This window comes from Apis florea, unplaced genomic scaffold (genome assembly GCF_048593485.1).
Source record: "Apis florea isolate Af1SG1 unplaced genomic scaffold, ASM4859348v1 contig_2350_pilon, whole genome shotgun sequence".
Lineage (NCBI taxonomy): Eukaryota > Metazoa > Arthropoda > Insecta > Hymenoptera > Apidae > Apis > Apis florea.
Genome location: NW_028256565.1, coordinates 365,001 through 388,063, shown reverse-complemented (window position 1 = coordinate 388,063; position 23,063 = coordinate 365,001). Strand labels below are relative to the sequence as shown.

At 51.4% G+C, this 23,063-nt stretch overlaps 2 protein-coding genes across 3 annotated transcripts; one reads left to right on the top strand and one right to left on the bottom strand.

Moving 5' to 3' along the window:
- The first annotated feature begins 2,108 nt into the window (after nt 1-2,108).
- LOC100865325 (T-box transcription factor TBX15) lies at nt 2,109-22,395 on the top strand. Of its 2 annotated transcripts, none has more exons than XM_086904199.1 (6): nt 2,109-2,491; nt 6,720-7,128; nt 11,345-11,618; nt 15,361-15,528; nt 15,630-15,706; nt 21,320-22,395. In XM_086904199.1, exons 1-6 carry the CDS (start codon nt 2,308-2,310, stop codon nt 21,819-21,821), a joined length of 1,614 nt encoding a protein of 537 aa, XP_086760325.1. In that variant the 5' UTR covers nt 2,109-2,307; the 3' UTR covers nt 21,822-22,395. The 2 variants fall into 2 exon arrangements, with proteins under 2 accessions (XP_086760325.1, XP_086760326.1); XM_086904200.1 differs by having other exon boundaries at nt 2,303-2,491; nt 6,658-7,128.
- Nucleotides 8,002-11,261, bottom strand: LOC105736365 (uncharacterized). Its single transcript, XM_086904201.1, has 2 exons — nt 10,868-11,261; nt 8,002-10,784 (listed from the first exon to the last, which is right to left on the bottom strand). Exon 2 carries the CDS (start codon nt 10,495-10,497, stop codon nt 9,556-9,558), a length of 942 nt encoding a protein of 313 aa, XP_086760327.1. The 5' UTR covers nt 10,498-10,784; nt 10,868-11,261; the 3' UTR covers nt 8,002-9,555.
- Nucleotides 22,396-23,063: the final 668 nt, after the last annotated feature.

Sequence of the window (23,063 nt, the reverse complement as noted above, 5' to 3'; positions counted from 1 at the left end):
GTAGGAGCGAGCGGCTAAGTGCCTAAACACACGCCGTAAATCTCCCCTCCCGACCAAAAAGCGCCACTAACGCGATACCATTTCGACGCGTCTCATCGATCCACCGCCTTGTAGTATTTAACGCTCTTTATCCGCGACTCTTCACCGTCCGAGAACAAAGATATCCTCGATTTCGGTTAAACTTGCCTTCTCACTTGTTGCATCCGTTAGATTTATAACGACGTCGTTCTCGCGTCGTGTATCCGTTCTCGAACTTTTGCGAGAAACATAACGTAATAATTCATTCGTCACTCGTTCCTATTGTATATCTTTATTTTCGATTGAGCATTGGAACAAAAAGATACGTTCGTTTCTCGAAATCTCGAAGGATATGAAACAGTTGCGCGAGATTTTTCTATATATATGTATATATACATATATATATACATATATATATACATATATATATATACACAGTATGTATAAGCGTATAAAGACTTGGAAGAAAAAACGTATAAAAGTATTATACCACCTCCTTTTCTCCGCGTATTTTGAGACTTCCGAACGATTTTATGGGAACGAGCGATAAGGAAGCAAAGAGACGATAAAGTGTCGGTGAAAAATTAAAGTTGACGATAAAACGAACGAGAGGCGTAGGTACAGGTTAAAAATTTCTTCGAATCGAATGTAAAAAGCGAATGTAACGCTGTAGCTGGAAAGTGATCGATCGGAATACGTTTCTATTAGCGGTATCGCGACGCTCGAGCCGACGTCACTGGTGTAATCGCGACGAAACTTTGGGAGGATGGGAGGGAAAAAAAACCTTCAAAATTTCAAATTTTACACGCAAAACGAATCCTCCTTCTGGTGACGCGTCCTGGATACGTGGTTGATCCCCGTATCGCGTTCCCCGGACTAATTACACGTCCGTACAATCTACTCGTTGAGAATCGAGAGGAAAAAGCGAAAAAGAAAAAAAAAAGAGAATCGAGCGACGAAACGATTAGGAAGCGAAAGACAGGAGAGAAACGTACGATGCTACGCCAATGTACGTACAGCGATGGTACATACGTAGATACGTAGAGAAACGGCGGCCATCCGGTGCACGAGGGGTCGATCGATCTCTCTTTCGTCGTTGCGCCGACCACCGTGCTTCGCGATCGTGGTAGTGGTGCTGATGTCGTCGTCGTCGTCGTCGTCGTCCACGTCCACGTCCACGTCCACGTCCACGTCTACGTCGTTGTCGTCGTCGTCGTCGTCGTCGTCGTCGTCGTCATCGTCGTCGCCGTCGTCGTCGTCGTCGACGTCGTCGGTGGTAGCGATGGTCGAAGGTTGGAGCGGTGGTCGTGTCGGTGGTTAACGGGAGGCGTGGCCTGGAACGTTGCGCGCCGCCTTCGTTTCCTCGGCTCGAAGCCGTCACGTGACCACCGCTCGATCCCTCGATCGCTCGAGGAACGAGAAAGGCTGGAAAGGCAACGCCCAATAGGGTGGAATCGAGGCGTTTTCCTTCTTTGTCGAGCGCACAGGGCCGGGCTCGGTTGTCGTTATCGGGGCTTGGGGAGCGGCCAGGGCCGAGCGGCGTTGCCGTGGCTCGGTTGGTGGGGTGAGCGGTGCGCGTGGGAGGAGGAGCGGTGGCCCAGTGGAGTCCGGGAAGTCGAGCAGCGCAGACGCGTTTCGTTTCGCGTCGCTCTTCGTCGCCGATCCTCGTCCCTAATAAGCTTTTTAACTCTCGCCGCGGTGATCGTGTACCGCTCTCGTTCTCGTTTCTCGATTTCGTTTCTCCACCGAGTCGGATGGAATAACACGGCGCGTAATAATACGGTGGCACGGCACGATACGATACGATACGAAACGATACAACACGATACGATGGCCGGTCGTTGATCGCCGCGTTCGTCACTTTTCTTCTCCACGCTATTTCATTCACCTGCTTACTAGTAGTTATTAGTTTAGTCGCGAGTGAGAGAATTGTGATTCGAAGAACGGACGGCGAACGACAAACGAAGTGATCTGGCACGTTGGTGAAGAACGGAGGATAGAGAGAGGAAAAAGACGAGAGAAAGAAAGAGGGAGAGGGAGAGAGGGACGGAGGGAGAAAGGGAGGAGGGAGGTGGGAGGGAGGGTGGGTGGGAGGGAAAGAGGGAGGGAAGGAAGGAAGGAAAGAAGAGAGAGAGAGAGAGAACGAGAGCTAAGGTAAAGCGAGGAGGCGAAAAAGAAGAAAAAAAGGAGCGGAAGGAACAGAACCGTGTGGAAAGAGAGGAAAAAAGGGAGGGAAAGAGCGAGGGAAAAATCAAGGGAATCAAAGTGTGTCGTCGGTGGTGAGAAGGGATGCCTACGAAAGGGGAAAGGGGAAAAGCGACGGACTTCAGCATCGCGGCCATCATGGCGCCCAGGGGTCCGTCCTTCGGGCATTACCACCTGCAGGGCATTGGCAACGCCGCCGCTACCGCTAATACCAGCTTCGAATGTCCAACCGGCAAAGCGTTCGTCGCCAATTCGAATCTCGATCACCGTGAGTTGATCCACCATTTTTCTCCCCCATTTTTTACGCGACAACTTTTCCTCTTCCTCCCCCCTCTTTCCTTTCCTCCCCCTCTTCAACCATCAAACATCGAAACAAACATCGAAACAAACATCGGAAATGACGCAGCGTAAAAAAGGACGAGCGTTTCGGAGATCAACGCGAAATGGAAACGAATAGAAATCGTCGTTTCTCCTCGATAAAACTCTTTATCTTTACGCTTACCTTTTTTCCTCACTTTCCTCTCCTCTTCTAATCTCTCAAACGCCAGGATAGAGAAAAGATATTATCTTCTTGGAAAAAGAAGATGAATTCGATGTCGGATGAATGATCGTAGAAGCGAGTGATCGAAGCGAAACGTTTGTACCGACTGTCCGACGGCATCGATCGCGGTCACGGATGCCAAAAAAGAAGCGAGCGAATGCGAATACGTAACTCGAAATCGCGAAGAGAAGGGAAAAAGAATCGGGATAAACGATGTATAGCAAGCGAGTAGGATATATAAAGAGTATAGGAGAACGGAAGCGCGATATTATCGTTCGATAGGAATATTCAAGCGTATTCTTATGGAACGCGCGCGCGTCGGTACGATGTAACGCTCGACAAACCTCGTCCCTCCCTTGCTCCGTTGATAATGATAAAACATTTTTTTTCTTCTTCTTCTTTTTGTTCCTTCGTTGCCGCGTCGTTTTCAACGAAGCGTCACTTCGAATCCATTAGTCGAGGCGTTGACTGGCTTCCCTCTCGTTTAATTACGATCATCTTTCCGCGTGATCTATCCGAGCTTATACGCGCACGAAAATAGATGCCTAGTAGTCAGCTAGGATCGGAAAGAGACATTTGGCCGAGGATGGTCGAACGGTGATAATTAACCGTTCGAGATGGGAGCCGTGCCGAGCAGAAAATAAGAGGCGACGCTAATTGTTGCCAACGGATCGAGTGCGTGCGCGCGCGCGCGCGCGCATAAATTTTACCTGTTCACGCGAGAATTAACGACGAGGGGAGACGAGAACGTGAACGAGTGGAGGGCCATCCGTTGTTGGCCAGCCGTGACGTTGACCGATTTTCTCGAAATTTTCTTGAAAAATTGGAAGAAGAACGCGAACGATCGAGGAAGAAGAGGAAGGAAGAAAGGAGGTCGTGAGATGGAGCGCGGGATCGCGGCGTTAATTTCGTAGAGAAGAAGAAGAGGGAAGGGAAGAGAAAGGGAGAAGAAAAAAGATGGGCGGGCGAAGGATTTTTCTACTAAGGGAAACGTAAATTGCTCCTGTTTTTGCGGCGGGGATCTCTCTCTCGTCCGGTGCTTTCAGCCGGTAATCACATTAGCACCGTTAACGACGCCATTACAGCTCCCGTGGCAATCTAGAGATTCTTAATCGTTCCCAGGAACAAGTTTTGCCACGTAGAGAGTGGGCGAGGTGGAAAAACATTAAATACGAAGCGCGATTAGATTCATAGGACACCCCCTCCTTCTGTTACATCCGTAATCATCGTTTCGCGAAATATTACACGCGCAATGCCACCGAATAATGGAGATGAGGGAGAGAGAGAGAGAGAGAGAGAAAGAAAAATTAGCATTAATAACCGCGGCCGATGTTAAAATAAGCGAGCGGTGTGTAAAAACGGGAACGCGAAATCGATTGTGGTGGTGAACGGTGTAGCGTGTAGCGCGTCGCTTCGAGGCCTAGCCCAAAGGACTCGGAACGACTTAATAATGAAATTTCGCCGGACGATAAACGTTAATGCCCGGTAATGCCGGTCGAATCTCCATCCAAGTTCGTGTTCGATTCGACGTTCCGGTTATCTCGTCCGGCTGATCTCTCTCTTTTGTATTTCTCGGTTTAGCGGTATACTACTTGCCTACCTACCTACCTACCTATCTACCTACCTCCCTACCTACCTACCTACCTACCTACCTTACCTACCTACTACCTACCTACCTACCTACCTACTTACCTACCTACCTATCTACCTACCTACCTACCCACTCGAGAATCTAGAAGGAAGCGCGTCAACTCGTGTAACGCGATCGTTATTCGCCTCGTTCCGTCGATCCTTTCCCGTTCGAACGACATCCTTCGAACGGCCGGGTGGTGACAGGATTCTGGGTGGTCGAGCGTCGGTCGTGGCAAAAGGAAGCTGACGTCAGTAGCTCGGTCATATTTCTTCTTGCCTTAAGATCGTGGAACGTGGGGGACCACCTCTCGGCTCACGCTCTTGGCCCCCACGGTTTTTAAACTCCTTCCGTTGTCCGGAAAGCTTCCGGTAGCGCCGCACTCCTCCTCTCCTCCCTTCCCGCCCGACCATTTCTACCTTCTTCTTTTTCTTCTTCTTCCAAGGTTGCTGCGCGTATAACAAGGGCGTAACACGTCGCGTGTACAACGCGTTATACAACGTTAATTAACGTACACACACATACATATACAAACATCTTTTTATGGAACGTAGCCGCTAGTTAATATCGCATCCGTTCGATACCCGACCATTATCGTTACGCGACGCCTTTATTCGGACGATTCACCGTCCATATTCGATCTTCGTCGAATAAACAGAGAGAGAGAGAGAGAGAGAGAGAGAGAGAGAGAGAGAGAGAGAGAGGAGGATCAGAGATGAAAACCGCGTGCGATGTCGTGAGAGAACGTCGTGAAAAGTGTTGGAAGCACGCAACACGCGCGGTGTAGAGGTGTTAATTTTACGACGATCGGGGCCGAAACCTTTGCTTCGTTTCGCGAAAACTTTTTGAGACGGCTCAATAAGGAAATTCGCGCAGATGCGATTCCTCTCCTTTCTCCTCCTCTCGTTTCGAATTATTGTTACTCGTCGAAGGGAGAGAGAGAGAGAGAGAGAGAGGAGAGGGAGGGGAAGCAGGGTGTATGCGTGCGCGACAAGTGGCCGCGTGAGTGCGTACATGCACGCAGATGCGATGATGCACGCAACCGGTAAGAAACGCACGCGATGCGCTCCCGACTCACCTTCCTTTTTAACGCGCTTTGCTCTCTCTCCCCTCGTCCCCCTTGCTCTTCCTCTTTCTCATCCATCCGTTTATCGCTTTCCCCGAAATTCCTTCCTTTTCGCTTCGTTTCGATCGAATCGATTGCTTGATCGCGATTTTCTCTCTCTCTCTCTCTCGTAAGATCGTCGAAAGAGGAGAGAGAAAGACAGAGGGAGGTAGAGAAAGTAATTGGCCGAACGCTATATCTGTCAAATACGTCGTCGAAAATTTGACGAAAAACCGGTTTGGGCACGCGCTCGGCCGGGGAAACATTCGTTCCTACGACTTTGAACGTGTGAATCGGAAACGATACCCGAAAATACCTTTAAAACGATAATCGACGGTTAAAGGGTCTCTCTCTATCTCTCTCTCTCTTTCGAGCAACATCTTTCTCTATTTTCCAACCGACTGACCGACCGACCGACCGACCAACCAACCAACCAAGAAAGGCAAAGAATACATCCGGCTAAAATCTTGAAGTTCGAAAGTTCCGTTACGCGAATCGTGACGCGATTTAATCGAACGCGTTCTTTTCTCGACGAACGTGGAAGGGAATCGGATATATTACGACGTTTAAAGAGAGAGAGAGAGAGAGAGAGAGATGCGAAGCATATAACTATAACTTTCTCGACGAGTAATTTTTTCTTTTCTTTTCCTTCTTCTTCCTTTTTTTTTCTCTCTCTTCCTCGTTGGCGACACGTGTGCGCGTAAACGCGCACGGGTATCACTCGCGGATCCAATTTGAGATACGCGACCGGAAGACGCATTGTTCGCGGGGAATAGTACAAATTAACAGATCGGTATCGTGACGGGTGCAATTAACATTGTGTACACTGTAGCCGCGGTGGATCGGCTTTCTTGAAATCTGACGGTTTAATTAGGCGCCACCTTCGCGGCAGATGCTCGGCTCGTTCGCTCGCTTCGATTAATTACCCTCCCCCCCTCCCCCCCCACCCCCACCCCACTCGCCTCTCCCCTATCGTCCCGCTTCATCTCGCTTCGAATCGACACGGTTCGAACACGATCCTCCCCTCCCCCTCCCCCATTTTTCTTGCATACACGTTCACACCAAGCAATATATTTTTTTATTTTGTCGTTCGCGTTGTCGAACCGGCGGGTTCGAAATCGAAAAAACGTGGAGAAAATTTTGTTTTCCATACAAAAGCGGACGACGAAAGGACGAGGAACGAGAGAAGGAAGGAAGAAAGAAACGATGGATATTTTCAGGCGGGACATCGACGAGGGCATCGCCGGTGAACATCGTTGCGACGGCGACCGTGGTGACGGACGAGGCGTTACTCGGCGACGACGAGGTGGACAACTGCGAGGGGGAGAGCGAGGGGACGGAGAAATCGACCCAGGAGGAGGACGAGGAAGTGGACGTGGACGTAGAGGAGTGCAGCAGCGTGGACGAGGGGCCGATCCACGACGCGGTTTCGGCCGCGGCCAACGCGGCCGCGGCGGCTGCGGCCAAGTGCCAACAGGACGGCGGCTCGGACGAGAGGAGGGCGCATCGGTTGAGGACCAGTTGCAACTCGGACGAGCTTCGGGACGTGGAGTGCCACCTCGAGACCAAGGAGTTGTGGGACAAGTTCAACGATCTCGGCACCGAGATGATCATCACGAAAACCGGCAGGTAAACGCAGCGACGCGTTTCGTGAAAAACCTTCCCCCTCCTCCCTCCCTCCCTTGTCGAGCTTCCTCGATCCGACGGACGTCGTCCTCCTCTCGCCTTCGCGAGCTTTTTCGCGTTCACCTTCACCGGTTTTTCTTTTCTTTCTTTCTTTTTTTTTTTTTTCTTTTTTTCTCTCTTTTATACAGGCAATATGCTAATAAAGCAGCTGGCGCGCTCCGAGGACGCGTGACCACGAAATTACGTCGAGAGAGGAGAGAGAGAGAGAGAGAGAGAGAGAGAGAGGTGACGCGTTCGCGTGATGCGATACTTCTCCTATACGTGGAGTAACACGCGTGGGTAACCGTGTGGACGGACGACCGTTGTTACGCGCGTTAACCGGGCGGAGACGAGCGATATTTGGAAACGAGAAAATCGGGAGGGGACAACTACTTTCTTTCCAGCCGCGATCGATAATACCGACGGAGGAAAGTTTTCGAAGCGATGCGCACGAGAATAGCGTCGTTAGCGGTTGAGAGAAACTTGGCAACGAAATCCCAGCCGAACGAAAACGTCACTCTCTCTCTCTCTCTCTCTCTTCTTCTCGAGTGACAATACGGAATTCGGACCAATCAGGTGGAATTGTTGTTGCCCTACGGGGTGCCAACGCCGTGTATATGTATATATATATATATATATACACGCGCTCTTCCGATTCTTTCTCGAGGACTCGACGAGGCCTCCTTTTTTCCCACGTTGGCACGTACCTCTCTCTCTCTCTCTCTCTTTCCCTTTCTATCTATCTATCTTCTCTATCTCTATCTTCTCATTCGATAAACGTTCGAACGATAACACAAACGAATTCGAAGGAAAGGATGGAAAGAAGAAGGAGAAGGATTCTTTCAAGCGGGAGCGTATATTTTTCAAAGTTTAAGTAGGTAAGCGGCGGGCTGCGGAATAGGAGGTGTGGACGAGCGGGGGTCGAGCAGAGGAGAGCGAGACAGGATACAGGCGGATAGAGGGTACTCGTCACGCGAACCCTTCATCAAGGTGGCAGCAACCTACGTTATATACGCTCACGCGTGGCTCTGACCGGTGGGTTAGGTAGGGTGAACGTGCACGGATCGCGAAACACGAGGACGACGACGACGACGACGACGAGGACGAGAACGAGGACAACGACGCAAAAGACGGAGGAGGGAAGAAAGATCTTCTCGAGGGAAAAAAGGAGAGAAAACGGCGGCGCTTAATTATCGAAATACTCGATCGAGACTGCTCGAAAGAAGAAGAAGGAGGAGGAGGGGAGGAGGATGGGCGCGACGCGACATAATTATAACGGAGACAACACCTGGCGGGTGTTGGAAAGTCGTTAGCTCGGCAAACGTTTAAGTAACTCGAACGGCCTTTCGGATCGCTATAATATCCACCGCTTCCGTAATCCATTTGTAGCAGCAGCACCAGCAGCAGCCCTTCCATCGGTGGTTCTGTCCTCGGGGCTGATGGCTTCTCTCTCTCTCCCTCCCTCACCCCCGAACCAAGACCAGTCGGACGTAGTATGCGTGTCTAACGCGCACGTATACGCGCGCGTTTCGAGGTTGTTGGGGTGGTTTGGGGTCGAGGTGTTCCTGCGATTATGGCCTCGTTAGCCACGGCCCGTGGAGAGAGAGAGGGCTTGTTTGTTTCTGCCTAATTTGACAGGGAAATACGCGGGGGACGACGGGATCGGGGTGGATGGAGAGAGAGAGAGAGAGAGGGAGAGGAATTTTTTTTCTCCCCACGTGGATTCGATCCGCGTAGATGGACGAATTAGACGTGGCGATCGTAATTTAAACCTGCGAGGCAGTAAGGCAGAGAAGGCAGGGTGGTTGAGAAAATAGGGACGAAGGGGAGAAACGCCCAATTGACTTACTATCGGGATATTTAATAGTCGTTTCCTCGTGCGTCGTATTTCGAGCCAAGAGGGTCGAAGCGACCTCTCCTCCTCCTTCGTTCGTTTCATTCTCGAACGATCGATCTCTCGTACTTTTTAGCTCTTCTCTCTCTCTCTCTTTTCTCTCTCTCTATATATATACACACACACACACACGCACGCAGCACTCGAAACACGGTCAACGAGATCTGGGAATTTCTAAGCTAAGAAACGAGCGATGTATGGATTAATGCGCGGAGAGGAGGGAGAGGAGGTGGTCGAATCGATGTTTGCGGTCGTGGGCCGTTTGCGGTCTCGTAGGAAACGGAAGAGACGAGGGACGATCGAGGAGAGATCTTTCCTCTCCTCTCCTCTCCCTCCGTCCTAATGGATGGAAGGAGACGAGGATCACGCGCACGATTATTATTTTTATTATTTTTATTTTTATTTTTATTTTTACTTTTTCTTCTTCTTCTCCTTCTTCTTCTTCTTCTTCTTCTTCTTCTTCTTCTTCTTCTTCTTCTCTCCCTGCCCTCCCCTGTTCACGGCATCACGGTGCCGAATAATTTCCAGCTCAAAATAGCGATAAGTCCGCAAATTTGCATGGACAGGATGATCTCGCACATCGGTCTCTGCTTGGCAAAGATCGCGAGCGTAATGAGCAAGCCGGAATAAATGATAGCCCTGACGAAAGAACACGAGCACGAGGATCTCCCTCGTCCTCCTGCTGCCCCTCCCCCTCCCCCTCCCCCCACTTCTTCCCCTCCTCCTCTTCCTCCCGTTATTCCACCTATTAACGCCCCTCCTCTTCCTGTTATTCCTTCCATTATCCCCCCTACCCCTCTTTCCGCTGCCACTATTTCCTCCATTCCTTCCGTCATTCCCTCCAATAATCCGCCTCTTATCCCCAGCTCTAATCCGGCCGTCGCCTCGGTCGCCGTTTGAAACGCCTGGAAGCCGCGGGTGCTCGTCGTCTGGACGAGGATCGCCGCGTCCTCGGTCTGCTGGGTGAACGTTCTCGTCTCGGACGCGATCGCGCAAAACTGGGACGTGATCTGGCGGATCGTCTGCTCGGTCTGTATCTTCTTCTCCTCGATCGTCTGCGTCCCCTCGTCCTCCGCCCTCGTGCTCAGCCCCCCCATCACCTCCACCGAACGCTCGTCGCCTTTGGTCGACACGGACGACTTGTCGGACACGGAACGCTTGGCGCACGCCTTCCCCTCGCAGGTAGCCCCCATCTGGGACGACGGGTTGCCTCCCGTCGGATTGGCCGCGGCGCACGACTGCTCGTAATCCTGATCCTTGGTGAACACGGAGAGGAGATCCTCTTGGCGAAGCCTCGACCGGATGCAGGGGGGCAGGTCCTCGAGGATGGTGATCATGTTCTGGACGCACGTCCGCCGGCACACCTTGTTCTTGGGATTGCACGGGCCCGGGCACTCGAGGATCCCCCGATCCGAGGCGAAACGCGACGGGGAGCCCATCTCCTCGGTCGGTAAGAAAGGGAGAACGCGGGCGGAACGTCAGTGGTGGCGGGCGGCGGTGGTCGCGAGAGGCTCGTAGGAAACGTAGCTCCTAGGCCGTCCGTCCGTCGCGTACACGAGCGCGCACATCTGTCCGAACGTGGTCGTTGCGCCGCGCCCTCTTCCCTCGTCGCCTCTCGTCACTGGTTCTCGGCGTGGAACGACGAACGACGGGAATGGAAGAAAAGATGGACCTGGTTGGTTGGTTGGTTGGTTGGTTGGGTTGGTTGGCCGATGGATTAGATATCCTTTCGACGAAATGGAAAAAAGCTCCCGGTTAAGAAGAAGAAGAAGAAAAAGAAAGGAAACAGTTCGTTCGTTTCTCACTCACCCTTTCGTTTGTCTCGAAAGCTTGGCTTATTTCGCGAGTCACAACTCCTCCTCCTACTCCTCCTCCGCTGCTCCTCTTTCTCTTGGACGATTCTCGTTCTCCACGCGGCGGTTTCTCCACGTTTGCGCCCGTTCTCCTCGCATTTTCCACGCGTTTACCCGCGATTTCCCATCTTCGTTTCTCTTTTTTCCTCTACCGTTACCGCACCGCTCGCTACGTTTAGAATTTAGGTTAGAACGAGGCGAGACTTGCAACTTCCTCCCCACCCCTTTTTATTTTTTCTCTCGCGAATTTCGATTCGCGAGCAAATTCGATCGATCGAACCAACGAACGGCCGACCTCGCGGCCGATTCGACGATCGCGCGCGCTCTCGAGCGAGGAGAGGGGAGGGGAGGGAAAAAAAATCGCATCGTTTCATCTTCTCATTCTCTCCCCCCCTCCTCCCCTCCCCCCGCCTCCCCCTTTCTTTTTTTCCAGGCGAATGTTCCCCACTTGCCGGGTCTCGTTCAACGGATTGAAATCGGAGGGGAGGTACGCGGTGTTGATGGACATAGTCCCGGTGGACAACAAACGGTACCGTTACGCGTATCACCGAAGCTGTTGGCTGGTCGCCGGTAAAGCGGATCCACCGGCACCACCCCGCCTCTACGTCCACCCCGACTCCCCGTTCACGGGGGACCAGCTACGGAAGCAGGTGGTCTCGTTCGAGAAGGTGAAATTGACCAACAACGACATGGACAAGCACGGCCAGGTAAGAGAATTTTCGCGGCTCGATCGGTCGTAAACCCGGCGTTTGTTGCGGCGTTCCGGCGTCGAATATCGATCACCTCCAACACCCGGGAGAACAATCCGCCTCTCTGTTTCTCTCTCTCTCTTTTCTCTCTCGCTCGCCCGCTCGCTCGCTCGCTCGCTCGAGCCGACCAACGCGTTTTTACGACTGTGAAATTCGAACGGACGGCCTCGCTGCTCGCTCGCCCTCTCTGTCTTTCTCTCTCTCTTTTGCTCGAGAGCCCCCCACATTGAGGGGCGGGGGAGGGAGAATGGGAGGCAAATCCCATGTTCGCCGCCGCGCCGATATCGCGCAGTCCACCCAACGACGGGTTCCATCCACTCGACTCGGGAGATATATCCCGTTTCTCTTATTTATCGGTAAATTCACACGTCGGCGGAGACCAGAGAGAGAGAGAGAGAGAGGGGAGATGCGCCGTTGGATCACGTTTGGTGTCGTTTCTCGCACGCAATAACGAAACGACGTTTGACGTCGTTGGCGAGATTTCGGACGCGAGCGCGCGCGCGATCCGAAAATGGCCTCGTAAAATCGGGAATCGCGTCGTGGGCGTGGCGTTATCATCGGCGTCTCAACCGTTCTCGACGTCGATCGTTCGCCAGCCTGTAAAACTTGTGATAATAATATTCCTCGAGAGAGGAAACGAGGAAAGGAAAGGAAATCTTTTTCTCTCTCCTTCTTCCTTCGAGAAAATCTTTCTTTCTTCCCTCCCGAGTGGGAAATGATCGTCGCATCGTCGTAAATACGGGTATACGTTAGCGTCGCGCACAAAAAAAAGTATAGGCCGTGCGGTGAAAAGAGAGTAGTAGTCGGGCGGAGGGGGGAGAAAGAGGGGGGGGGAAGAAGAAGGAAAGAAAAAAGAAGGAAAGAAGGAAAGAAAAAAAGGGGAAAAAACGCGGTAGATTCCTCGGGATAGGAGGCGAGAAGCAAACGAGGATCCACTCGCGGACTGGTCGTAATGTTACGAGCATTATAGGCGGTTGGTGGTGGTGTCTGTCGTAGGTGGTGCGTATAGTAGGCACGAACGGCATGCCTATAAGCTAATAAATTGAATGGATGTTTGCCCGAAGCTTTTGTCATGATGATCACGAGTAGCCCACGCTTGGTCCGTTCACCACCACCTTTCCGATCTCTCTCTCTCTCTGTCTCCCCTCCAACGCTTTCCTTCGAGATCTCCCCGTCCCGTTTCGATCTTTATCCCGCGATATCGAGATATCCGTGGTTTCTCTCTCTCTCTCTCTCTCTCTCTCTCTCTCTTTTCTCTTCCACCGACAACTTTTCACCGCCCATCTTTCGCATTCGAATTATTCGGAAGCTATTACGCCACGTAGTTCCCCCTTTGAACTGCTACTCTACTTACTCGCTTACTCGCTTGCTTACCAACTCTCTCGAGATGCGTTTTTAAGCATATATATATATATATATGTATACACATACATACATACATAATACATACATATATACATCATACATACATACATACATACATACATATTACCGAGAAAGGTATATGGCGCGTAAAACACGGTGAAGAGAGAGGAAGTGCGAAGGAAAGGATAGAAGCGCGAGATAAAGGAAGAAGGAAGGAAAGAAAGGAAGGAAGGAAAGAAAGAGGGAGAGAGAGAGAGAGAGGAGGAAAAAAGGCTAGGCTGGCGAGTGTCGAGGAACAGACACACCGGTTAAAAGCAGTCGTGGCGAGCGGGAGAGCTGGGAGAGCCACGCAACGCCAGTCAACTCAACTCGACGACTCAAGTGGTAGGGAACATTCCTTCGCTACGGCCACTATTTCATCGTTTCGTATGACGCGATATTATAAGACCCCCGCCTGCGTGTTGGCTACTACACGGTGGTCCAAAAGCAAGCATCCACCTGCGACCACCGCAGCTCCCGCGTCCAACCGATACCTGCGGGACCCGCGCCTCCCCCCTCCCCGACTCTTCCCCAAACACGTACGTTTCTCTCCTTTCCTTCTAAATTACCAACGAAACGGTACACCGACAGTTTCCAACCGTTTCGAACGTTGGGACGACGACGCTTTTTGGGACGACCGCGACACACCACGAGAGATCGAGTTTTTACGCTCGTCCACGATCTCTCCGTTTTGCTTCTCTCTCTCTCTCTCTCTCTCTCTCTCTCCCCCCCCCAACGCCTTCCCTCTTCCTTTTCTTCTCTCGAAGGATCTTTTCTTCGACTCGATCGAATTCTTCGTCCCCTCCTCTCCTTTTGACGCTTTTTCCTTCTCGAGAGAGAGAAAAATGTACAAACGCACCCTTCGAAAAATCGAAACGGGATCGATCGAACGAGACGAATAAACAAACGAACGAATTTTTCGATCGTGTTTCTCAACCCGCGACTAGCAGTAATAGGAGAAGCGGGATCGAAACGACGCGGGAGGTTCGATCGAATGGAACGAAGAAAGAAAGGAAAAAAAAAAGTAAGTCCAGTGTCGATTAGCGACGAATAATAATAAAGCGACAACGGATCGGTGGAGAAATGGATCACGGAAATAGATATGGTTTTTAAAGAATAAGATCCGTATAAGCAGGTTCGGTGGCGGATCCACGAGCCCGAACTCGGGGGAACTGAGTAGAGCAAATTGGAGTTCTGACAGGTTGCAGTGGGGTGTCCCACTATCCAACGGCGCGGAGAAAACGGATAGGGGCACCCCGGGATCCCAGACACCTATAATCGTATACAGGCATAAAGTTGCCCCGCTTGGAAACCTACGGCTCGCATCCGGACTCGTTATCCGGACTCGAATTAAATTCGAGACCTTTTCATTTTTTCCCCTTCCCCTCTCCCCCTGCTCGAGAACAATCGAGCAAACCTCCTCGAAGGACGGAACCGAATCGCGCAGACGTCGACGAGACGTTTGCCTCCTCCCTCCTATTTGACATTTCGTCCTTGCACGCGTGAAACGTGAAAAATTCATATATACCGAGTGTTGTTGCGCGTAAAAAAAAAAAAAAAAAAACACCGCTCGAAACCGCCGAAGTATCGAGTTTCCACTTTTTTCGCGATGAAAGAGAGAAGGAACCGTTGAAAGGAAGGATCGAGGCCCCACGTTCTCGACCAACGGTCTTTTTTTCAACGGTATATCGTGAAAAAAAAAAAAAAACGATATTATAAATCGCACGCGATTCAGGATAATGAAGTTGTCCGAGCAAACGTAGATCGCGTTTGCTTAATTCGTCGATGGAGGAGGAGGAGGAGGAGTTTCTTCCTTTCTCCGAGCGCGAGATACCAGCCGTAGATAAATACGCGATACCAGATATATTTTTCACGGTTATTCTCTCCTCGCTAATAAGAATCGCGACGTTAACGACGCGTCATCGCTCGGTTGGGACGAAGAAGCAAAAATACGAGAGAGTTTATCGATCGAAACGAGACGCGAAAGGTATATAAGACGATCGCGTATTACGCGTCCACGTAAGTGGAAAATTGGAACGAGAGTCGCGCGATATACATCTAGAGCGTTTCGCAGATATATCCACCACTACGCGAGAAACTTGTTTCGTTCGGGACGGGAAATCGATACGTGGTGGACTCGTCTCGCGATTCCGAATCGCGCTTACCACGTTAAATTTTCTCTAAAACGGATAGGGACTTGGTCCTAACCTGTTGCGAATTATTATTATATTTCGATCCAGCGTCTCTCGTCTTATCGATCGTGAAGAGAGATGGAATTTTTCTTTTCTTTTTTCAGATCGTTCTCAACTCGATGCACAGATATCAACCGAGGATACATTTGGTACGGTGTCGACAAACGGACGACAACAATCTTCGCATAACCGAGCTTCAGAAGGAGGAGCACAAGACGTTCGTGTTCCCCGAGGCGATTTTCACCGCGGTGACTGCCTACCAGAATCAATTGGTGAGTGCACGCGCACGCGCGCATGCGCGCTCGAATCGGGCGAGAACACGAGACCGAGAGAAAAATAGACGAAGCGCTATTTACCGATCGTACCGTTCCAGATAACCAAGTTGAAGATCGACAGCAACCCGTTCGCCAAAGGTTTTCGAGACTCGTCCAGGCTGACGGATTTCGATCGGTAGGTATATCGTACTTTATATATCCCCGTATATTACGCGATAGAGAAGAAACTCGCTACTAGGTACTACTTACGTAACCCCGTACGGGCGATCCAGCGCCGGTGGATCGATTGGTTTCGCCGCGTATTTCGTGCACCGAGGTGGCGAGCGAAGCGATCATTACGCGCCATTATAACGTCGCCACCTTAATCATCGTGCCGGCCGAATTATCGACCGATCTCTTAGATCTCTCTCTCTCTCTCTCTCTCTCTCGTTAAAAGTGGAAATTTATACGTGCGACGCTAAACGTTGAAAAGAAGGGAGAGAGAGAGAGAGAGAAAGAAAGAGAGGCGCGTTTGATCTCGTGAATAAGCATTGCACGCGTGGACGCTCGATTCCGAGTTATCCGCGATCATCTATCTACGCGAATGATGACGCACCTGCCACCTCGCTCTCTCCTTTCCGAGCGTTTACGCGTGACAGAAAAGAATTTTTTCTTTTTTTTTCCTTTTTTTTTTTATTTTTTATTTTTTTTTTTCTCTCCATCGTGTCAAAGGATTATCGCCGTCTATATACAAAGCGACAAAGTAAAAAAGTTGCGATAACTCGCGTTTACCATTAATCTTGGCAGATGGTAACGCCGTCTCCGCGTTATCGGACGTTACGTTCGTTGGTGAACGAACCATCATCTCGATTAATCGCAATCCCCCTCGCCCCCTCCCCCTATTCATCGCGCACGCTTTCGAATTCGCTCACGAATCATCGATCCGTCCTTCGTTTCGATTATTCGCCTCGTTTCGCTTCAAGTTTCGCGCGAATACGTTACGCGCGTAAGCGTAACTTGCTTGCTTGCTTACGTACTTACTACCACTTAGGTGGGAATCGATAAAGTCGCACCGTGCCGTCTGCCAACAACACCTGCTGCCTTCTTCTTCTTCTTCTTCTTCTTCTTCTTCTTCTTTTACCTTCGCGTGTCAAACGCGCTCGATTATATAATTTTTTTTTTCTTTTTTTCTTCGTTTAACCCCGTTACGAGATAATGGATACGCGATAATTCAAAGATCTCGAAACGGTGTAAAATGCCCGATTCCGGATCGGAAAAGTCGTTATTTCGTAATTTTGTAAAATTAGTTTGCGCGAATAAAAAAAAAAAATAGAAAAGAAAAGGAAGTTGAAGAAAGATGTATATATATATATATATATATATATATATATATATATAAGTGGATACACGGAGTTTCTTTCTCCGGTTCCGCTCGGGACCGACGAGCACGTAATCACGCGCGAATCGGAGGCGTGTCCGAAGAAGAACAACTCTCGACCGAAAAGTCCTTCTCTCCGCTAATGCGTTGGATGCGCTTCCGAGAATGGTAGGGCGTGTTTCGAACCGCGTTTCTCGAAATTTTTCGTAAACCGTGAAGAAGAAGAAGAAGAAGAAGAAAAGAAAAAGAAGAAGACCGTGGAAGAAGATTCGATTCCCTCGCGACGGACAAAGTTTTCGTCAAACCCGAAAGTAGGGGGAGATCGAGCACGCTTTAATGACACGGCAGTTTGAAAATCGCTACACGAGCATCCCTCCCCTCCTCAAATCAGCACCTGGCTAACCTAGCGGAGATCGCGAAAAATTTTGCCCCGTCATTCGATCGGCTCTCGCGGTCCAGTTACACGCTACACGCTCGCGGAGAAGGAAAAAGAAAGAGGGAAGGAGGAGGAGGTGGGTTGGCGGGGAGGAAGGAGAAGAAAAAGGGGGAGAAGAAGGATCGGTGGATACGGCGGTTACGGCAGTCGTGTTCGGCTGCACGGATGCGGCTCTGGCGGCGTCCAGAGTTAATGAGAGAGCGGCCGTACGGGGCAATACGGCGCATGCTCCCGCCCACTTCACGCCGCCGCTGATAGATAGATGCCCCTTCGGCCCTTTCGCCCCCTCTCTCGCTCACCCCCGCTCACCCTCGCCCGTCCTCTATCTTTCGCTCATCCCTCCCCCCCTTTTCCAATTCGCTCCTCTCGACGCCGCCGCAGTCGTCGCCACCATCGTCGTAACGAACGTAACGAAATATCCTTCCTTCTAACGAAGAAATAAAGATATTACGATATATATATATAGATATGTAGAATCGGGAAAATTTAAGAATCAAGTTTAAAAGTTTAAAAGTCGTTATTGGGCGTCGAATTTGATTCGTGGAGATTTTCGTTTTCCGTTTTCTTCGTTCGATGGAAGGAGGAAAGGGGAGAAGCGTATGTCGCGTTCGTCGATAAGGCGAAAACGAAGAGAGAGAGAGAGAGAGAGAGAAAAAGAGGGGGAAAAGAAAAGCAAAAGGGAGAAGAGGAGAAAGAGAGCGATTCCAAAGTTGGCCGGAGCGCTCGGTTCCGGAGGGCAAGGAGGGCAGGGCATTCATCTATATTAGCTTCGAGAGCGGACGGCCTGTCATTACCGCTGCCGCTCCGGCCTTCTTCTTCCTCCTCTTTTTCCTCTGGCAAACTCTCCGCTTTCCTTTTCTCTCTCTCTCTCTCCCTCTCTCGAAGCGTCCTCGAGCGAGAGGAAGATCTCGAAGGAGAAGAGGTTTCTGCTCGGTTCCTTTGGTTTCTCGCGTCCATCGGCACCAACAACCCTCGCTCAACGACTCTCGACAACTTCGAACTCCCATACACGAACGAAAGTCCTCCTTTCCTTAACTCCACGGCCCATTACCAAACTGGCGCAGATGGTTAACCCGTGAAACTACTCCTCCGGATATATTAAAAAAGGAAAAAAAAAAGAAAATCTCTCTCTCTCTCTCTCTCTCTCTCTCTCTCTTTCTCTCCGTCTCTCGACGATAAGAAAAATACGAAAAGAAGGAATTTCGTGATTCCCCCAGTCCTTTCGTGATTCGTCGATCGCGGATGTAGGGGAAAAGCGATGGAAAAGCTTTGGCCGCTTTGGTGCGGTGGCGTTGTAACTCGGCATACGTAACGTAGGATACCGCGCGCGCTTACCGCTCGACGACCCTTCTGGATCGTGAGCCGTGTGACTCACACGGAGAACCGGCTCGATCGCGCGTCGGACCGCTCGGCGGCAGCCGGGTAAATTACAGGCTCGACCGTATTTTGCGTTGTTTTGTTGTTTTTCAACGCGCCGAAAGGAAATGAGCGAGCAAACGCGTCACGCCACCCCGAACCTGCTAATTTCTATTCATATTTTATGGCTATTAATTTCTTCACTGTTACACTCGCTCCTTCTCTCCCTATTTCTCCTCTCCCTCCCCTCTCCCCTCCGAACGAACGAAGCTACGCTCCTTCTCTCCTCCTCGAATCTTCTTACACCCGGTATTTCGCCAAGATCCGTTCGCCCTCTCCCCCTCCCCCGCCCTTCTTCTTTCTTCTTCCTCTTATTCTCCTTCTCCCCCTCGTTTTTCACCTCGCTTTCCACCTCGGCGCAGGAATTCGAATTTCCAAGGTGTGCGTGTGTGTGTGGAGAGAGAGAGAGAGAGCGCGAAAGAGGAAAAAGGGAAGATTTTTCGTTTTTACGCGACGTTGTGCGCGCGCGATAGCCGCGTCGCTCGATCGACCGACTACCTTCGACCATCACTGTGGGGTGTAACCTATTATTATCTACCACTTACCTAATGCCCTGTGTCAGCCTCGGGGTAGGCGGAGAATAACAGGCTCCCCCGGCTCGCTAATATCGCGGCGGACCGTGTTTCGCGCCGTGTATCGAAACGAGATCGAAAGACTTTTCGTTTCGACACCGTGGAAACCGAAATCCCCTTCTTCTCTGGATCGAGAGAGAGAGAGAGAGAGAGAGAGAGAGAGAGAGAGAGGGAAGGAAAGGAAAGGAAAATCCGGAAATAAGCGCCTCTCTTTCTCTCTCCCTCGCATGCGCGAACGTTTGAGAGATGGCGAGGGAGGGGAAAAAAAAAGTTTATAGACGAGTGGTTGCGATGCTCGAAGGGCGTAGTCGTGGACATTTTAATGGGGAGAAGAGGAGGGGCGAGAGGGGGATGGAACGGTGGCCTCTAATTAGAACGTTTGGCGAGCGTAACCGCGCCATTACGCGGGGAAAACGGCGGTACTCGTCGGATCGACGAGTAATATTTATCGGCCGGTGTAACGGTTAGAAGAGGAGAAGGAGAAGGAGGAGGAAGAGGGGGTCGGTGGAGCGCGAATAGTTAGATAGAGAGACTCGCCTCAGGGGCCCCCTCCTTCCCTCTCCCTTCCCTGTCCCTCTCTCGAACCACTGTAATTAGGCCTTTTATTGTCTGTACATAAGGAAGCTTTATGAAAACATTAAGGATATATAATTCAAGGCCGGGAGGCGCTGCGTATAGCAGCGCCGCCGTGACTCGGCCAACTCGCCAGGGTTAACGCGTGTGGAGATAACGCGCCGCGTCATTTCCGCTATACGCGTGCACACAGGTGCAACGTCGCAACCTCCGACCGTGGATCGCGACCGCGCGCGTATATATCGATGCCGATATTTCTAAAGGAACGAAGAGAGAGAGAGAGAGAGAGGGAGTGAGAGACAGAGAAGGAGCGAGAGAGGGGCATGCGGCGCGGCGGTGTGTGGTCCGCCTCGTTCGAGCGGACGGCGATTAGCTCCCCTACTCTCCCCACTCCTCTCTAATCCTCGACCGTTTTTTCGAGCGGGAGACTCTCGTTTCGTCCACCCCCCTCACTTCCTCCCTTCCTTCCTTCCTCCCTTCCGTCTTTTCCCGTCGTTTCTCCACCTTTCTCGAAGAAACGTTGAAACTCGAAACGTTGCTCCCGTGGCTCCCCGTCCTCCTCTTCCATTCCTCGGCCATCCACGCACGCTGCTGGTAGTAGCGTGGAGGAATCGTCTCGTTTCGCGGTTTTCGTCTCGCGTGTTATACAACGGCGGACGATTTTACGACTTTACCCTGCACAAGCCCTCCTCCCGAATTACGGGGCGCCGCCGGTTGCCAACCGTGAAACAGAGAAACTCTCGGAGGATTTTTTTCGAGGAACCGAGGATGATCGATAGGAGGTATCATCGTCCGGGCTCGGCCGCGCTCGAATTATCCGACGCGCCGGTATCAGGTTTTCTTTCCTTCCCCCCTTCCTCTCTCCCTCGTTTCCTACTACCGAAGTGGCGTAGCCAGCCGTCTACCTCCGATGAGGATCGACGCGGGTGGGATATCGTTGGCGAAGAAACAAAGAGAGGAAGAAAGAGAGAGAGAGAGAGAGAGAGAAAAGCTCCTTCGATTTCGAGAATAATCCAGCCGCGTGGTGGATTCGCAGGACAATCGAGTCTTAATCACCGTAGATAGTTATCTCGACGTAGATAATCGCACGGTTTACCGTACCGCTCCCACTCGCCGCGTAAATCACGCGAAAGTAGGAAATGACGGTGCAACGTGTCCCGGATAATCGAGCGTTAATTATAACCAAGAAATAATATGTCAACCGACCGAACGAACGATGATAATTCGTTCCCTCGTTACGTTCCGTCTCCTCCTTTTCTTCCACCGTCATCCTTGCGGACAATCGTCCCCTTAATTAATCCCCTTAATTAACGCGCGAAATCCTTTCCCCCTTCCTTCCTCTTCCTTCCCCCGTCCCCCCCAAAACTCCCCATTAAACCTCAAACTTAACTCAACTGAACTCGGCCGCATTATTTCTCCGCCGTTTGCTTTCAGGGATCCGATGGAATTGATGGAGCAACAATTGGTGAGGTGCGGGGTAGCCCCGGTCAGGCTGTACGAGCATCTCGCGATGTCGTCCCCGGCGGCGGCGGCTGCGGCGGCGGCGGCCGCGGCGGCAGCCGCCGCCGCCGCCCTCGGCGCTCAACAACAGCAGCAGCAGCAACAACAGCAGCAACAACAATCCCAGCAACAGCAACAACAGCAGCAGCAACAGGAGCAGGGTGGACACGCGTTGCCTCCGTGGATGACGCCCTCGACGGCTCTCCTGTACGGAACGAGGCCCGCGACCGGGGCCACCTCCCCGTATCCCGCCTCGCCGGCCACGGCACCCTTCCCCTACCCCGCCGCCCTCCCCTGGCCCTGGCAACCTCCTCCACCCGTCGCCATCATCTCTCGGCGATCCTCGCCCCCGACCGCCTCCCTCAGGTACGCTCCCTATCCCCCGCCAGCGACCACCCCCCCACCCTTGAGGCCCCGTCCCACCACCCCTAATTAGCGATCGAGAAACGAGAAACCAAAGAGAAAAATCCTCCCGACCATCCCCCTCCCCAACTCGAATTATTAGCTTCCTTCTTTCCCTTCCTTTCTCCCATTATTCTTCTTCTCTTTGGGGAAAGAAGGAGATCGTGCTTCTCCTCTCCCCGTGTTCGTTTTTACGTAAAAAGAATTTGAATGTGTAATCGCGCCGATCCTCTCCATGCGTCCCCTTATCCGTGAGTCTGGGGAGGGAAGGGCAGGGGTAGGGGAGGGAAAAACTGAGAGGTCTTTCTCTCGAGAGAAAGAGAAAATTGTAAATAGACGAGTGAATGTAATAAAAAGGAAAGAAAAAGGGAAAAAAGAAGGAAGGAAGGAAGGAAGGAAGGAAGGAAGGAAGAGAAGAGAAGATCGATCGTAGCTGTAATATATACGATACCACGATAGTATTATATACGCGTGCGTATATTCCTTCTACACTGAAGAGACGCACAGTGGTCTTTGTACATAAAATCTTTTATGGTAGCGAGTAGCTTTAACGGCCGTATCGTTCATCACCATGTAGCACGGATATAAATAAACGGAATTTTCATTAACACGTCTCCTCCGTCTGATTCCTTACCCCCTTTGAAAGATCGAGAATGAAAACGTCGCGAGTTGGCGCGCGCGCGCGCGCGCGCCAGCGCGCTTAGTTTTCCAAAGCGCGGTGACGCCCCGTTCTTCCCCCTCCCCCTCCCGCTCCTCATCCTCATCGTCGAGTGGCTCGTCACGGCTCGGCCAGGCTTCATCGCACCTTCAACTGCCGTGTAATTCCGTTATACCTTTCTGAAATTAAATAAATTCATTTCACGGCCTGTCAACGAGCAATTATTTTTAGACGCAACCACTTTAAGCCCGATTCGTTCCATGACCAACACCTCGCGCGACTCACGAACCAACGATTACGACCCCCTCGACCGAACCCCAGAAGCGGGTTATATCCCCCTCGGTCCGAACGCTTAATTCGCCTCGAGAGCCGAGGATCGAAAAACCCCCGCTAATCACCTCTGTCCACCGTCCGATAAAGGAACGTGTCCGCCGCGATCGATCCGTGTTTCGTTCCAGAGGACAACCCGCCACCACCCACCACCCCGCTCACTTTCTCTCTCTCTCTCTTTCCTTTTAGACCGGATAAGAAGATAAGAAGATGAGAGAGAGAGAGAGAGAGAGAGAGAGAGAGAGAGAGAGAGTTGACCGGGGCGCGAAAGCGATCGTGCGTTGCTCG

Bases quoted from the DNA above. Each gene is read 5' to 3' on its own strand.
- LOC100865325 (XM_086904199.1), top strand. From the start codon at position 2,308: ATGCCTACGAAAGGGGAAAGGGGAAAAGCGACGGACTTCAGCATCGCG. The intron at 7,129-11,344 runs GTAAACGCAGCG...CTTTTTTTCCAG, and splicing joins ATCATCACGAAAACCGGCAG to GCGAATGTTCCCCACTTGCC. The intron at 11,619-15,360 runs GTAAGAGAATTT...TTCTTTTTTCAG, and splicing joins ACATGGACAAGCACGGCCAG to ATCGTTCTCAACTCGATGCA.
- LOC105736365 (XM_086904201.1), bottom strand. From the start codon at position 10,497: ATGGGCTCCCCGTCGCGTTTCGCCTCGGATCGGGGGATCCTCGAGTGC.